The sequence below is a fragment of the Falco peregrinus genome, chromosome 12 (genome assembly GCF_023634155.1).
Source record: "Falco peregrinus isolate bFalPer1 chromosome 12, bFalPer1.pri, whole genome shotgun sequence".
Taxonomy (NCBI): Eukaryota; Metazoa; Chordata; class Aves; order Falconiformes; family Falconidae; genus Falco; species Falco peregrinus.
Window position 1 is genome coordinate 23,441,958 of NC_073732.1, and position 17,347 is coordinate 23,459,304.

General features: G+C 47.1%; 1 protein-coding gene across 1 annotated transcript; it reads left to right on the plus strand.

Moving 5' to 3' along the window:
- The first annotated feature begins 492 nt into the window (after positions 1 to 492).
- On the plus strand, positions 493 to 6,880 carry GHSR (growth hormone secretagogue receptor). The gene is made up of 2 exons (XM_005242824.3): positions 493 to 1,570; positions 4,615 to 6,880. Exons 1-2 carry the CDS (start codon positions 817 to 819, stop codon positions 4,917 to 4,919), a joined length of 1,059 nt encoding a protein of 352 aa, XP_005242881.1. The 5' UTR covers positions 493 to 816; the 3' UTR covers positions 4,920 to 6,880.
- Positions 6,881 to 17,347: the final 10,467 nt, after the last annotated feature.

The following is a 17,347-nucleotide window of genomic DNA, read 5'->3' on the forward strand; positions in this document are numbered from 1 at the left end:
TTTGCTGTCCCCGATCTCGCTTAGTGCTGCTCCCACCTTATTTCTTCTCGGGCACGACGTTATCCCGTAGCAGCAGGCGGGAGCCTGCCCCTGGGGAAACACGGGGTTGTAACGTCCGTGTCCGCACAGGGCAGAGCGCAGGGCAGCAGAAACGTGCCGAACCGAAACGTAACCGTAGGTAGATCATATAGGAGAGGGCGATTACTGCAGCTTCAGCGAACTGGAGCTTTACCGGGCTCCTGCCACCAGCCGAGGGCACAGCAAACGCACAAAGGAAGGAGAGGGCAGCAGCCGCCCCCGCGGGACTGCGCCCCCCGCAGCGCCGTGCGCTCGGGGCAGCCGCGCCGGCCGCCGGCGGAAGCGAGTTCCGCTGCTCGGGGCGCACGGCCGCCAGCGGGAGCCGCCGCCGCCCGGGGCGGGGCGGGGGACGAGCAGGGGACGGGCAGGGGGGACAGGCAGGCGGGGGGAGGGCTCCGGCGCCGGGGAACAAAGTTGAAGAGCCGGTGCCGGTGCGTCTGTGGCAGCCGGCCGGGCGCTGGGCTGGCTCTCGGCCCCGGGGCAGCGCGGGGCCGCTCCGCGCCCGCGGAGCCAGCGCGCCCACGTCCCCTCTGACGCGGCGGCGAGCGCCGTCCCTCCCGGGGCCGGGGGGAGCGGCGGGCCCGGCGGAGGCGGAGCGGGGCGCTGGGCCCTCCCCGCCCCCCGCACCTGCCCGAGCGCGCGGCGCAGGGCGCGCAGCGGCGCGGAGCGGGGCCGGCCGGGCCGCGCGGGGCGGAGCGCGGGGGCGCCGCGCGGGGATGCGCAGCCCGCGGCGGCAGGATGCGGGAGGGGAGCGCGGGCGGCCGCGGCGCGGAGAACCGGACGGGCGCCGAGCCCCCGCTGCACCTCTTCCCCGCGCCCGTGCTCACCGGCATCACCGTCGCCTGCGTCCTCCTCTTCGTCATCGGGATCGTCGGCAACCTCACGACCATGCTGGTGGTGTCGCGGTTCCGGGACATGAGGACCACCACCAACTTCTACCTGTCCAGCATGGCCTTCTCGGACCTGCTCATCTTCCTCTGCATGCCCCTGGACCTGTTCCGCCTCTGGCAGTACCGGCCCTGGAACTTCGGGGACCTCCTCTGCAAGCTCTTCCAGTTCATCAGCGAGAGCTGCACCTACTCCACCATCCTCAACATCACCGCCCTCAGCGTGGAGCGGTACGTCGCCATCTGCTTCCCCCTCCGAGCTAAAGTGATCATCACCAAGGGAAAGGTCAAGCTGGTCATCCTTTTCCTCTGGGCCGTGTCCTTCATCAGCGCCGGACCCATCTTCATCTTGGTGGGGGTCGAGCACGAGAACGGCACCAACCCCCTGAGCACCAACGAGTGCCGAGCCACGGAGTACGCCATCCGCTCGGGGCTCCTCACCATCATGGTCTGGACCTCCAGCATCTTCTTTTTCCTGCCCGTGTTTTGCCTGACCGTGCTGTACAGCCTCATTGGGAGGAAGCTCTGGAGGAGAAAGAGAAAGAACATCGGTCCAAACACTGTCGTCAGGGATAAGAACAACAAGCAAACTGTGAAAATGTTAGGTACGACTCTTCTTGCTCTGTTTTTCCAAAGGATGTGTGTGCTTGTGTGTGTGAGAGAGACGGAGAGGCTGAGAGCGCCCTGGTAGTTCCCTGTAGGTGCTTCCAAAGGAAAGCATTTGCTGAAAAGGTTTCATACAAAGGGCTACATCTCAAGGTGTTCGTAAAATAACTCTCCTCCATCCTTAGATTTATTTCTAATGGGTTTGAGCTGGGGACTCTCAAGCAGTTAAACAAATGTTAATAACAATCACCGGCAAGGGCAAATGTGACTGTTACAATTAGCTCGTGCCCTGGAGATTTTTGAACATTTTTCCTCTTCGGTTGTGGATACTGACATTATTTACAGAAGGGTAGTTTATCTGATTTTTAAACAAAACCGAACCCTTCTCAAACACACAGTTGAGCTGCTGACAACTAAGCAAGCAGGAGATGATGTGCACTTAGAAGAGAGTACCAAGGTTTTAACCAACTGGGGTTATTTACTAGCATGGTTGTGTAGGCTTATAAAAATCAATCTGCATTTTTATATTAGCAAAACACCAGGATGTGCTGAACAGGGAGCACTGTGTCTCCTTTGAGATCCTGTAAATTCTCACTGACTTCAAGAAAACAGGATCTAGAGGACAGACACTGCCATTCCTAACTCTGTTTCCATTACTGAATGGTTTAAACAACAGATATTGTTGGCACATGGAAACACAAATTTTAACATACTAAGTCAGTGCATGTGGTGGGAGTTTGATGCACAAAACCAAAAAGTTGTTCTGCAGTTTAGTGTCTGAAAACTGCAGAATCCTGCTGCTGCGTACTTTTATTCAAGCAAAAAGTCCTCCACAGTGCAAGTCATTCCGTGGATTTCAGTGGGGGTGAGATGCTTTGCAAGAAGGCGGCTTCACAAGTGGCATCTCTGCTGTGCTTTTTTCATCTATGTTGAAGTGATGGGCTAATGAGCTAGATGAAGAGGTGGCAGTGTGTCTTAAGTACCTTAATTATTAAAAGGGAGCCTAACTTATTTTTTGTTCATATCCTACTTTATCACTATGCAACAGCAGGAAGAATAATAAAAAGGGCGGCATTCTTTGTGCCCTTTCAGCCACATTTTATAATCAATAGAATTACTTCAGTCTGGTAAGCGTGACCTTGGAAGTAAATGATGATTTACACTCCTAGAGTTTCAGGATTATGAATCTCTACTTACAATAACTACATAGCTAGCATATATTACTACCATGTTTAGATTTCTATATACTTACCCATAATGACTTTTGAAATAACTGTTAATTTCTGCCCGCAGTATTGCTGCAAGCATTCCAATGTTTCAGACACCTTTTTGTGCTTTCTTTTACAAGGTCTGAGAACAGCAAGACAGTGGCAAGACTCTTTTCTGACAGGGAGCCAATATTCTCCGAATGGTAACAGTCTGATGGAAAGAAGTTAGCAAGGGTGCAGTATCAGCAGATGCTCCGTGCAGTCTGCTCTCGTTGCTTGTAATACTCTGCTCAACATTTAGAAGGCTCTTTCTAAGACTTTAGCAAGTCATGGGACATTAAGTAAATGGGATTAGCATCAACACTTCTTTTAAATTGTAGAGAAAGGTTATGCCTCTAGGTCCATAATTCAACGCCTAAATGTATAGCCTGACTTGCAAAAGAGCTATCATACCCTGTTCCTGTTGAAGTCGGTGTGATTCTGCATGTGTGAAGATCAAACTGTTAGATTTGATCTATTTGATTTGAAAGACCAGGGATATACATGCCTACACTTAAAATACTGACTATGCATAAAAATTTGTTCCTAACGACCATCGTGGTAAAATCCATTACATGGATTAAACTCTGCTTGAGAGCTAGGGGAACAGTATCTGAATTTTGTAGGTGAAGATACACGAAGGAAAAAATGGAAGTGGTTGGCTCAAGAAGATGCAGAGCTGGAAATCATCCTCTGAACCTCGGCTCTGTGCTTTACAGTCCACCCTAAGTCCTGCATAAGTATCCCTTTAAACTTGGGAATGTTTGTGGAGAAAGCTTTGGGGGAAAGATGTCTATAATCATCCCTCTTAGCTCTTTGATTATTATTATTCTGCTGTGACTTGACATGCGAAAGCAAGACTGCTAACATGAGGGAACAGGGTAACTGGTAAAAATTGCTTAAGAACATCAAAAAACCTCGCTCGAGTTCCCTGGTTTCTCTCTCTCTGGTATATTAATAGACACACTCAAAGCAATATGAAAAATAATAAAGGTCAATAGCACACAGGATATGAACAGAAAATTTCCCTTTCTCTAGGACGGAAATTCAAACGGGCCAGTGTTCAAAGATACACGCTTCCCTATTATTCTACATACATCATATTTACATATATAAATGCAACCACAGGGGTAGTGTAATATCACAGATATACTATATAGCTATAATTATGCAGCTATGTATTTAGTTTTGCTCTTGGAGTAACTCATGTTTCAAAAAATGGACAAACAAAATGGAGGGGTACACTACTCTTCTGTTCTTGCCTCGGCACATGCACTTGTGCGAGTTCACATTCTGGTGGTTTATTTTATTTTTGGGCCTTTGCCTTAGATAATTTTGTTCTGCCTTGAGTAATTTTGCTTTGTATTAAATAATTTTGCTTCCCAGTGATTACATGTTTCATTATAAACTACAGTGTTGAGTCTGCCACATTGTGTATGTAATTTGGTTTTGTTAAAACACTGCAGATGATAGGTTCTTATACTTTTTTAGTCACCATTTCATTTCTTTAATTCTCTATTTATGAAAACATAAGTTTTATAGGTCAGAAGTGTGCTACATCAGATTAGTTGTGCAAGATACAGGAAGCCTGTTTAGATATGATCAATGTGTATTAAGCATTGCTAATTTATACTCCTAGAGAATGTATTGAGAGGCACAAACCTGAAAACTTATCAAATGTATTTTCACACTTTGTGATTAATTTGTTAAAGAAATAGATTTAAAAGATAGGATTTTAATCACCCATATTTTAATACTTGTACTTAACACTATTTCTTCTGCTGTTTTTATTTTAGTTGTGGTGGTATTTGCTTTCATACTCTGCTGGTTGCCTTTTCACGTAGGACGATACTTATTTTCCAAATCCTTTGAAGCTGGATCCTTGGAGATAGCAGTGATCAGCCAGTACTGCAACTTGGTGTCCTTTGTCCTCTTCTACCTTAGCGCAGCCATCAACCCCATCCTCTACAACATCATGTCAAAGAAGTACCGAGTTGCCGCTTGCCGACTGGTTGGGCTCAAACCCCTTCCAAAGAAAAGACTCTCCAGCACAAAGCAAGAAAGTTCGCGCGTTTGGACAGAACAGAGCGTCATCACATGACATGTGATTTCCAGTACCAGAGCATCACTTACCTGTATTTCCCAGAAAGCCATAATGGAAGAGGAAGAGGACAAGAAACACACATCGAAACGTTGAAGTGGGACTTTCGTCATCATCTGGATTTGCTGAAAGATGTAATGTAGGCAGTTAAAGATTTTTTAAAAAAACAAACTAAACGTTGAGACTGTAAAAGGAAACACATGGCTACAGAATTTGGCAACACTCAAGTATTATTTTTCTGCTGCTTTTGCCCATATGATTTTTTATCCCTGACTGTAGCAGGAGAGCTAGGCGTTACCATCCTTAACAGGCAAACATAGCCCAGTCCACTTGAGAGTTTGTGTGACTTCAGCAGCAGCTAATTTGAGCTGAATTTTTCCAGAGTTAGCTTTAATTTTGCTAAGCATTTTGCTAGCATATAACCAGACCCTAGAGAGAGAAAACTGAATTGCCTTTTTGGAATATTAAACATGGAATTTGATACACTTTTCATAATTTTGATTTTTAAAGAAACTAACATTTTTCTCTGAATGAGAAAAATGATTTCTTAAGAAAAAAAAAAGATAATTTTTAAACATGCTAAAAATCAATGACCTTCATGTCATGTCCGAGTAGAAAGGAAACAAACAAACAGAACAACCTTCACAGAAGTGGCTTAGAACATGACTGTACTGAAATATTTTTTTAAAATACATATCAGTAGGACAAGGACAGTGCTGACTTCAGGATTGCAGTGATGCTATAAAAATATGGAATGTAATCTCCCACCAAAGTTTTTTTTTTTTTTACTAGCTAAATCATCTGTACTTGTTCTGTTCAGCTTGACTGTGAATGACTCAGTGTGTTTGAACTTGGAAGCTTTTAGTTGTTTCGATATTTGTAACAAGTCTGTGGCTACCTGTCCCTATGCTGTGCACCATTGTACCCCCAAACTTTGCTGAGTACAAGTCTCCTGCCTGTAAACCACCACTTGTTTCTGTTTAAAGCATATCAGCTGGTTACCAGTACCACATCCCCCCATAAAGCTCGATGTGCAGTTGTACTAGTTTGCTGCAGTATTAAATTGAGAACATTTTTTAACCAACGTGACTTGACAAAGTAATAGAAAAATCTGCATTAAAAAGGCAGACAGACACATTCTCATACTTGATCCATAAAAATCTTAAATTCAATTGATTTTTATAACTCAAGTATGTCATGAAAAGACAAACCAGAGAACTTTCCATCCTTTATGCTAACAATTATTTCTTATATTGCATCTACTGTCACACCAACATGTAGAATTTGTGGTCCAGCTAATAGACTTCAGAGTACGCATGTGCAATAGCAGCTTTCTATTTACTTTGTTCTAGTATTTATTACCAGCTGGTCCACAACCGATTCTCCGTAATGAATTGTCTGTTAGCAGAATTCCTACTGCCTTCAAACTCCTTATTAACGCTGATGGGCCATTTTCTGCCTGTTACACCTTTAGCTGATGGTGCTGCTCAGGTATAACTCGAGAATTTGGCCTCTTCTGTATATACTGTGTCTTTTTATATCACCCCCTGCTTTGCTAGGGCCAGGGGGCTGATGACTGCTCCTTGGTGTGGCACCTGAGCCTGTCCTGCCCCCCCCTCCAGCACTGGCAGTGAGCACCGGTTTGATGTATGTGAACCTATAAATTAAGGAATTGGGGGACAAACGAGCAGCAGCACTGTAGGATCATCATCCATTTCATCTCTAACCACATCCGCCTTGTTACCCATTTTGTTCTCTCGCTCGTTGACTGACAGATCTGATGGCAGATGTCGTGCAACTCAGGGAAACAAGACATTTGGGAATCTTGAAAAGATTGTGAAGATGTGCGCTCACAAAACAACATGTCTGTGTAAATGAACTGATCACGCACCCAGCGTCACATAAGTGTTTCAAATCTCAGCTGTATCTGTGGTATTAAATGTGAACAGAAAAAGAAATAAAGTGATGAGACCCTTTATAGCCCTACCGGGTCAGTGGTGCTGGAGGACCTGGTATAGCTGCACGCAGGCTGGAGAACTGAGCCTCCATCAGGTCCTCTCAGCGCTGCCACGTACCTTTCCTCGGCGCGGGGGAGCCGGGCACGGCCCCAGGGGCTGCAGGGCTGGCAGCAGGCAGGGCAGGCAACCCACAGTGTCGGGACGGGGTACAAAATGGGTACCAGGATCACACACAGCGTGCGAGACTTCATGGGCTGCCTCCGTTCCCTGCAAGTAGAACCTGTGTCTCAGTTATAGGAAGCAACTGCGTGGCCAGAATGGTCCCACAGAGGCTTTACCCTAGCAGAGAAGCTGCATTGTTGGGTTTTAATTTTTTTCCCCAAACCTGTATAACTAACTTGATCAGACAATAGTGGTTTTGGTTGGTCGGAGCTTTTTGTTTTGCTTTGGGGGTTTTGTTTGTTTTTGTTTGGTTGGTTTGTTTTTAAAACTAGAGTAACTGTAACAAAGCTCAGTGTAAACACATTCAATTTCTGCATATAAACTATAAACATACTAACAATTTCATTCCGCTGAACACTCCATCAGGAAAGACTGTAAATTTTAACTATACCAACACTGTCAAATTGCCACAACTTTGTCTAGAATTTAAAACATTTGATCTGGGGACACAGAAATCAGAAAGAAAGGGGTCTGACTGCTTATTGGGAGAGAAGACAAGGGCTTCTTCCTTCCTCCTCACTTCAGAAATGGACTTATTTCTGCAAGTCATTGAACTTTAGGCCAAATCTAACAAAATACACACATTTTCATTAAATAAGAGTAGCCACCTTCATATGACTCTTGCGCAAGCAGGAAAATATTTCAGATCTAGCGGGGAACATTCAAGCATTTAACTCACACTGTAGCTGTCCCTCCTGCAGCTGGCACCATACCATCCATTATTTTTGCTTCCCTTGGTAGGGAAGCAGATGGTGGGTAGGGTCTGCTTCTTCAAACAGGTGCCAGTGCGTAATGAACTGCTTTTATATGGAAAACAAGAAAAATCATCTGGATATCCTTCACTTTTGCATGATAAAATCATCTACTGTCAGTTGCCTCCAGAAAGATACATACCTCCCCACCAGGGCTGCTGGATGAATCTGGCAATGCTTGCCTCAAGGGTTATTGCCCAAGTTGTAAGAAGTAACTCCACTGTCAAAAAAAAGTGCAATCAAGTTTTCAATAGCATTTTTTTACTTAGGAACAGCTAACTGAAGTCAGTCCAAGATAGGTATCGTGAATTTGTCTCAGGTGGTAACATGAGGCAAAGTTCCTCCCACCTGGGCTCTATCAGGTTTTACCCAGGCAGAGCAGATGCTGCAGGCAGAGCAGATGCTGCAGGCAGAGCAGATGCTGCAGGCAGAGCAGATGCTGCAGGCAGAGCACGCGGTGGCAAACCACCTGCCTTGGCAAAAGCAATGCTGGCGGTGGTTTAATCGTCTCTCTCACCTGTTGCAGCTGCTCAGCGTTTGCAGCATAGACTATCCTGGCAAATACTTTCTAGCAGAGGCTAAGCATTTCTCCTCTGTTTCCCAGGGCATTTCTGCAGCACCTCACGTTCCTGGCATCTTCTTCCCAAAGCCTTCCGTACGTGAAAGAGCATGGGTGTCTAGCCCACCCCATTTTGGGTCTGGACATGGCTTTTGAGGTCTGTTTTACATGCAAGGAAGACGAGAGCCCTTACAGGCGCTGGGCTGCTCATTAAGTGTGAAAGACAGGGTAGCTCTGCAGTAAGATTTCTTTCAGTCTGTTGAACCATGCTACATTCCTGAAAACTCCTGTAGGAACAAACTTTGCCAGTTCTGACTGAAAAAAAACCCATATAGGGGCTTTATGAGTCAAAATTCTGTGTTCTCACTGACCTGGATGTGAGCAGCCCATATAGGATATCGCTGGAGGTGCATTCATTGAACAGTTCAATTTTTGAAAGCTTTTCTAACTCTACATTTTCTACCACAGCTTCAAAAATAAGCAGGAACAATTTGGCTGCATTTTATTTCTTGGCAGCGTGTTAAACTGGTGATGAAATAGGTCAAAAGCACTTTACCAGAAAGCTTCATTCATTTAGAGAAGTACCTTTGATGGAGGCATGCACAGGCAGAAAAATCATGTCCTATTGTATTTCTTGCCAAAAATAAAATATACTAGAAAAATGGCACTTACATGTCAAATTTTCAGTTGATAGATACTCAGCAGTTATGTCAGTTTGTGTCAAATGACATTTGCATAAGCCATATTTAAAGCAGCAGCCATTAGATACCTAGATACCTAGGAGAACCTCCTCTCCATTGTGGATCTGCCGTAGTGGATCCCTCCTCATCTGCTGAGGGGCAAGGATGAGGCATGGGGAGGCAGGAGGGAGGGTGGCTGCAGCGGCTGCTGGTGCTGCTGGTCCCTTGGCAGGTTTGAAGGCAGCTGGCCCCGCTCCGTGGGAGACACCCCACACTTGCTTGCATCGATCAGCGCGTTTCCTTACTACTGCTAGCAGTTCCCTGAGCCCTTCAGTCAACGTTTCCTCACAGGCTTCTGTACCATTTATATCATTTGCAAAAGCCCTGTGGCCTGAGGAGGTAAATTCAGTCTTGAGAAGTAAATGCAAAATTCAGCAGCAAAAAAAAAATAATAATCTACCTAACTCCTCGTACCCCAGTGATGCTTCTGTTGTTCCACGCACCCCGAACCACCCTCCTCACCCCCCAGGTGGAAGCACAGCGATTAGATTTTACTCTCACAATGAACAAGATTAGCCCAATTTTACAAAAAGGGAGTTAAAGCACTTGGTGTTTTAACCCCTTGTTCTAACCACACTGTCTCAGAGCGATGGGGTGCGGATCCACTCACCTCTGGGTGTTAGTCCTTAGGCTGTGGGCTGGTGCAGGCAACTCCGAGCATCATTTCTGTTTCTAAGCTGTGCCACTCGAGTGCTCAGCACAGTAGCCCAAGATAAAAATTATATGAGAAATAAGTAACCCCTGGATGACACTGCAGCATCCAGAGAGCTCAGCCAACGGGAGCCTGAGCACAGGAAACACAGGCTATGCTTCCAAAGCCCTGCTTCTGCATCCCTACCGTCAGCAGCGAACATGCGGTAGTGGTCAATGCAACACCTGCTCCCACAGTGGGATTTGTATCTGCCCATGAACCCTTAGACTGGTCCCTGGGGCTGCACACATGCAGGAGCTTCCCAGAAAATCCTCCAGATGATCCAGATGGACATGTATCCAGCAAATGGGGTTGCAGGAGTTGGCATGTCTTGGGAACACCTGGCATGACTGAGACTATTTTACACTATTTGCTGTCAGGCTCATTTAGCTGGAGCTACACACTGCCCAGCCATAATGCAAGCAGCACCTGGAGAAGCTGGAACATGGAGTCTCTCTGTTCATTTTGGCAGGTCCATCACCCACACAGGGCAGTGGGTACACCCCCCCGCCACTGACCCCAGCCATCTCCTCCCACCCATGCATCCCCACGTGATGTACCACAGCAGACTCCTTCCCAGCTCCGCACAAAGACCAGGAACTTCACAGGAGCAAAATAATTTCCTCACGCAGATGTGCTTGCTAATGGCTTTTCACTCTGAAACATGATTTCTGGCCAGAGACAAGTAAAACCTCCAGGGGTTTGGCTTCAAGTCCCATGTCCTTGGCCAAACTTTTGCACAAAGCAGTTTGTTAGGTGATGGGGTCCAGCTTTGCCAGCTCTATCAGACAGCAAAATCACAGTTCCACTTCCCAGAAGCCCTGGCTGTTGCTGTTAGGGGCAGGGGGGAAGAGAGAAGCGAATGCTAGATCGCAATTCGTCTTTTACCTCTAAAATGTGATGATGCAAGTACAGTGAAAGAGGATGAAGAAAAAGACAAATTTAATCCATCTTGTATTAACACAGGTTTACAGGTTTCTGCAGTCACTTCTGCTTGCTGTTGAGCCTTAGTAGGGCTGTCATTTCAGCACACAATGTAATACATCAGTATAACCAAATATAATTAATATGTTTGGGGGGTATTTAACAGGCTCTCTCGGCACTCTAACCAGCAGAAAAGTCTCTGTTCCCTTCCAAGCCCAGTGCTTTTGTGTTACTGCCCTTCCCAATCTCAGTTATGGGCTGATGCATGCAGTGACTTCAAGAGCGAGCAAAATCCTGAGCCTCTCATTAACCCTATTTTTTGGACCATAAAGGAAATTATAAAAAAAAAAAAAAAAAAAAAAAGCAGCCTCTACTTCATCTTGGAGCTGCACGTGGTGATGCTGATTGCATGTTTCTCCATGTCCTGAAAGCACATTGATTTGTTTTTCCTCAGCAAGAGAAGCACAGCTCTGCCGCAAAATTTTGGAGAGCAAATGCCTCCAGACTTGTCACGCACACTTACTGTTGGGGAGTAATGTGGCTCCCATCATTAACACATTACAAAGGCACTCTCACACTGCTGGCCTTGAGCAGGCTTGAGGGGCAAACACAATGTAGGCGGAGGACTACAAGCTTTGTGCAGCACCCCAGCAAACCACCCGATGGGATGTGAGCAATCCCCAGCCTCTGTAGTCTTCCCTGGGGTTTTGGGCATTCATGGACAAGGAGATATGTCCTGCACACACGGGGTCAGCTCCAAACAGACATCAGTGGTGAGACCGCTGCCTGGACCCCAGGACTGCCCCTCGCTAGGAGGGTACCAACTCCTAAGTTGGCATCTAAAGTGAGTGCTGCCTGGTTGGAGCCTACCACACTCTTCTTCTGTGCACAAATACATCCTTTTGAAATGCTACAGTGTGCTCTTCTATCTGTACTTAGACATAAAACTCTTCGCAATGGAGGCATTTTATTGTCCTCCATGCTTGCTTCTTTCCCTCGCTGTGAGCGAAATGAAGGTTTGGTGACGTGTGCGAGTCCGTAAGTTGAAATCGCTCTCAGAACTGAAGTACCTCATGCTCAACTTCCGAGGCTGCTCTGAGGGCACAGGAGATGCTCTGCCAGCACTTGCCCCTTTTTTGAATGCTGCTGGATCCAAAGAGTAGAGCATTACTCCCTTTTTCTCACATTCTGATTGATTTTTCGCATGATTGCAGTGCTGTCCCTGAGAAAGAAAAGGCTTGGCGATTTCCAAGCCTTTATTCACATCGTTCTTCCCTGCACAGCCTCCTTCCACAAATGACCTGGTGCCGCAAATCAGCCTTCATTAGGGCAGCCTGGCAGGGAATCTAACACCACGAGCCTATTCTGCAATAAGCCCGCAGCACGGCAAGCTCCAAGGTGCAGAGATTTAAATAGATTTAACACACCAATATTACAGAAGACAGCAAAAACTCATACTACAAATTCTCACCAAAAGTTAAGCCAATACTCACGATCACACGTGGGCATGTACTCTGCCCAGTCCATAGCACCTTGGTATTTTTATCAAGCGGCGACAATGCGATTGATTTTTGTAAAATTCACCACCCTGTGCCAGGGGCACCAGCATGGGGCTGCAAAAGGTGTAATCTTCTGAGCTGGTTTCGATTGAACATGTAGTTTTGACCTCACTGAACTATCGATGATTTGTGAAAAGGGAAGCAGGTGGCCAGCACAAGGGTTTCCTTGTGCCTTGGCTGGTGCCCTGGTTCCAGCGGAGAAACACTGGTGTGGGGCTCATCCCTCAGATGAGTGGCTTCCTTGGGTGCTGCCTGACCATCTCCGGACTAATGTCAACATATAAGGAAACAAAACTAGTTTAGATGTACTCAGATCACAACAGTAGTTTCTTTTTTATAAAAAGCTAACCTGTAGGGCTAACCAATGCCACTTGCAGAGCCACTGCCCCCACCTGTGACAAAGTCACCTCAGATCAGCTAATTACTCTTGCCACGGTGTCTAAAACCACGAGAGGTTTTTATTTACCTTCTTTCTCCTTGGTCTTTGCTGTGGCCTTGTGCCTGATTTCCCACATCGCAGCGTAATTTGGAGCTTGCCATGTAGCAAGAGGAGTGCCGTTGCCACAGGCTGCGGGGAGACCTCTATCAGATGTCCCTTCCTGCAAGACAGGCTGATGTGAGCCACAGGAAGGGGCTTGCACCATCAACTGCCCAGGCAGGGCTTATTTAGAGAATAACCAAAGGTTTGTACAGCTGTAACACTTTCCATTTCAACACACTGAAGTCAACCACATCATATTTTAAACAACAACATCACAAGACAGAGCTATAATGTGCAGAAGAAACGCCGAACCCTCATACTGGAGAGAAGGCAAAGCCAGGAGCAGTAGCAGCTTAAGCACTGTGACCCAGAGCAATCACAACTTTAGAGCTACACCTAAGGCCGTACTAAGTCCACACAGCAACATCCCAAGGGAATTCGGCCCGACTGCGTGCACAGACCCACTTTTTCTCAGCACGCCAAACCCCGACACACCGCAGTGGCGGCTGGGCAGGCACCGAGCAGCATCCCACCCAGCGTGCTGCCTGGGGACATTAATGGGGACATTAACAGGTACAGTCCTGCACAGCCCTCTGAACTGAGGGCACCGCAACCAGCTTGCAAGCATTTTGTGGCAAGAAAGGGCATTTGAGGTGCCAATTAATAAATACAATATTTGCATTGGATTATTCACGTATTAATTCTCACAAGACTTCTGCGTCCTTACTTTCACTCCATTTTATTTGTAGACAATAATGGATTTCGTATGACAAAAGGGAGAGAGATGAGCCAATAAAATTATGAAGAAATGACATCCACTGAGCACACTGATCCAAGCAGTTATTTATTAACCGTGCTAGTACACCTAAAAATAGTTTTGATTGCATGCAATGCCATCTACGTCAGCAATTAGTATAATAAATATAACTACTCAAACTAATAGCAGCATATTCACCCAAATAACACCAGATAGCAGGCTAATCCGCTGTGTTTGAAAGCATCTTGTGAAACTTTATATTTTATTTTGCCCAGCCAAGAATCTGCACATTATGGGAAAGCAACTGTCAAGAGCAGAAACATGTATTTAGAACTTATTAAATGCAATACTGATGAAATAGCCCCTTCAAGGGATCTCAGGTGGCTTTTTCTCCTCAGCCACAAAAATACTGAAATAAAATATCCTTGTGGTTCTCATTTCTGAGAAGAATGAGAAATAACGTTGCTGTCTTCACTCCAAGACAGGTGAATATTAAGGACAGAGAATATAATTCCACATCAACGAATCACAATGCATCATGAATTCTGCAATAATACTATTAATTCTAGAGAAAGATTTGCACAGGAAATTTAGTTTACACAGCAATTTCTTTTTAACTTTTCTCTAATACCTTTGGGTGCAGACAGGTCAAATTGAACCGTCCGGTTCATGTAGGTGTCACTGATGCTGGGGGGAATCCCCCCCTCTCCCTAGTCCATACACCCACAGAATGGCAGAGCGGCCGGGGTGGGAAGGGACCTCGGGGGGGCACCTAGGCTGACCCCGGCTACAGCAGGTCACAGAGCCGCGTCCGGGCGGGTTGTGGGTGTCTCCAGACATGGAGACCCCACCGCCCCTCCGGGCAGCCCGCTCCAGTGCTCCGCCACCCTCAAGGCAGAGAAGTTTTTCCTCACATTCAGATGGAGCTTCTTGTGCTGCAGCGTGTGCCCGCCGCCCCTGGTCCCATCACTGGGCACCGCTGAGGGGAGCCTGGCCCCATCCTCTTGGCATTTGCCCTTGAGATGCTTGTGTGCGCGGATAAGGTCCCTTCTCGGTCCTCTCTTCTCCAGGCTGAACGGGCCCAGCCCTCCCTGCTTTCCTCATCAGGGAGATGCCCCATCCCCTCACCACAATTGCTCAAGGTTTGCTGAGAGCTCAAAGGATCCACTTAGGCTTGGCAGGAGGGGGTAAAGATTAGGTTGCAGCTGGACTCCTCTTCCAACCCACGAACCGCCCTCTTTCTGTACCACACGTTTAACCCTGAACAAGCACACATACGAGCAGGAGAGGTGTTTCGGTCCAGGCCTGGCCGGAGCTGAGCCGCTTCATGCCACCAGCTTCCCGGGGGTTGGCGCTGGGGTCTGAGCGGGCTGCGAGCATCAGGGCACAGCCCAGTGCTTTCCACCCGTGTAACTCCCTTAAACTCCAGCAGAAGGACAACAATACATCGGGGTGGTTGAAGAGAGCGGTGATCCAAATCACCTCACGCAGCAGCCCTGGCGGCCCTCGGCCTTCCCCGCATCCAGCCGGCACCTCACGACGGCGCTGCCCATGGGCTGCCCCCGCTGCCATGGGCTCTGCACGCCCAGCGGCACCGTCCCCTCCGCTCAGGCAGGCGAAGTGGCTCTCCCCAGGGGACAGATCTCCCGTTGCCAGCCTGCCAGCGGCACGAGGCCTTTGGTGGCGCAGCCAAGCTGCCGCCTTGGCCCAGAACATGGTGGCGGCGGTGCCCTGGCCCGCAAGGCAGGAGCAGCTCCAGCTGCGCCGGTTTACACAGCGCGTCCTGGAGGCCTCGGCTGGAGTCCCCAGGGTATTTCATTTTCAAGGGTATTTTCAAGTACCTCTGCTACACTTCAGGGTGGGAGGGACGGGCAGGAAAGCCTCGGGCTCCTGACACAAAGGCTAGAGTCGAGCTCTACCTCCCTTCAAGCAAGTGCTATTTATTCATAGCGGGCTGAATTCCAGCATCTCCTAAAATTCAAGTGACTTGAACGATTCTGGCAGGAGGAGCTCTGCAGCTGAACGGCACGGACTGATGCTGCCTCCAGGTCCCGTTTGCTTCCCTTCTGGTCCCAGGGAGCGGGCGGCTCGGAGCACGCCATGCATCTCACACACCGGTTTCTCACCCAGAGACCACCTTTAGAAGGGGCTTAACTCTCCTCCACCAAACCAAACGCCCTCCACACTTGCAACAGCAACTGAAGTCAGAAGCAAAACAAATTCTACCCGTTTTTTCGAACGGGCTCTTTCATTACCGAGAAGAGAGAGAATCGCTGCTGCTATAGAAACAGCAGCTACCAGCCCGGTGACCATGCTTTGCTGCGGGCAGACCTGCACGTTGCTCACACTGCGAGATGTGCCTTGGTACACATCCACCTACTGTACCACCCTAGAGATTGTTTCTAAGGCCACAAAAATATCTAAAAAAATGAGCCTCCACTCTGTTTCAGAACTTTAAAGCAGATACTTTTCTCTCAACAGGTATGAGCAGGTGAGTGATGTCGGTAAATACAATGTTGCCCAAGCCTGGTTACAACATGCTCTGTATCACCTTGCAAAACAAAATCCATCGGAAACTTACTGCTACTTACCCCACCTCTGCGTAGTTTGGCTGTGGGAAGGTGACCCGGTACCTCTGCACCAAACCTGTGGGTTACATATAACATTTAAAGATAACATTCAGAGCTCAAACAGCAAATACCAAACCGCTCCTTCACTCCCATAGGCTTCAGCTGTCCCCCATCATCCCTGCAGACAACCACGGCGATGTTGCAACCCAGGGACTACTGAAAATAAAAAGAGCTCTCCAGATACCAAAGCACTCATTACTATTCTATAGCCATATTCAAGAGATTTTGTTAGACATTGTTTAGACAAGCACCATTTAAATAAAACACAGCTAAGCAACTGAGTGAAAAAATTACTGTATTTCCCTAGGAAAAAACCCACTCGTAAATTGCTGTAATTAAAAAAAGTAAACAGATAAAATGTTTTATTTATACAGTGATTTGAAGAAAAGCTATTTATAAAAACAAACATTAATGTGCTTGCCAAGAAACACGTATATGTACTAGATTAATTTTTTATGATGAGCAATTGAATTTGTTGCACATAATTAACAAATAAGTAAAAAGTTCTGATATTTCAAGCATTTAATTACAAAGAGATGACAAAACTAGGTATATTTTTAACATCTGTAAAGTTTCCTGCCAGCTATTTACAAGACGTGATTAAAACACCGCAGAAACCTGACTTTAAGATTATTTCTATAAACTTGTGCTTGCTGCACGTCAGCCCTGCCAAGGAAGCAAACTGTGGGGCAGCAGTCAGAGCTCGCTGTCACGGCCAACGCTGCCTAAAGTGGGGCAGCCCCAGGGAGAGGACTGTAAATTCCCACGGGTGAGGAGACAGAAGGCTACAGAGACTAGCTCAGGTGAGGAGCAATTTGGCATTCACCTGGGTTACGCTTAGGTCAAAACAGCAGCAGCCTTCAGCTGCACGGTGCAGGTAACAGCCTGGCTGAACTCCAGCTTTCCAGGCGGTGGATGAGCAATCTGCGGTGTATTTAGCTTAGTCTAAGAAAAGATTACGGCATAAACTGCTGAACTGCACCAGCAAACGCTTCATGAGTAACACTAAATCATTCCAACTACAAACCAACACATCCCGAGTTAAATGCGGGGCTCCCACTCCTGCCTCGGGTGCAGTGACATCACTAACCTGCCAGAAAGGGCTCCCGCACAGGCTGAAAGGGCTGCATTCAATTAAGAAACCTCCTGGCAATA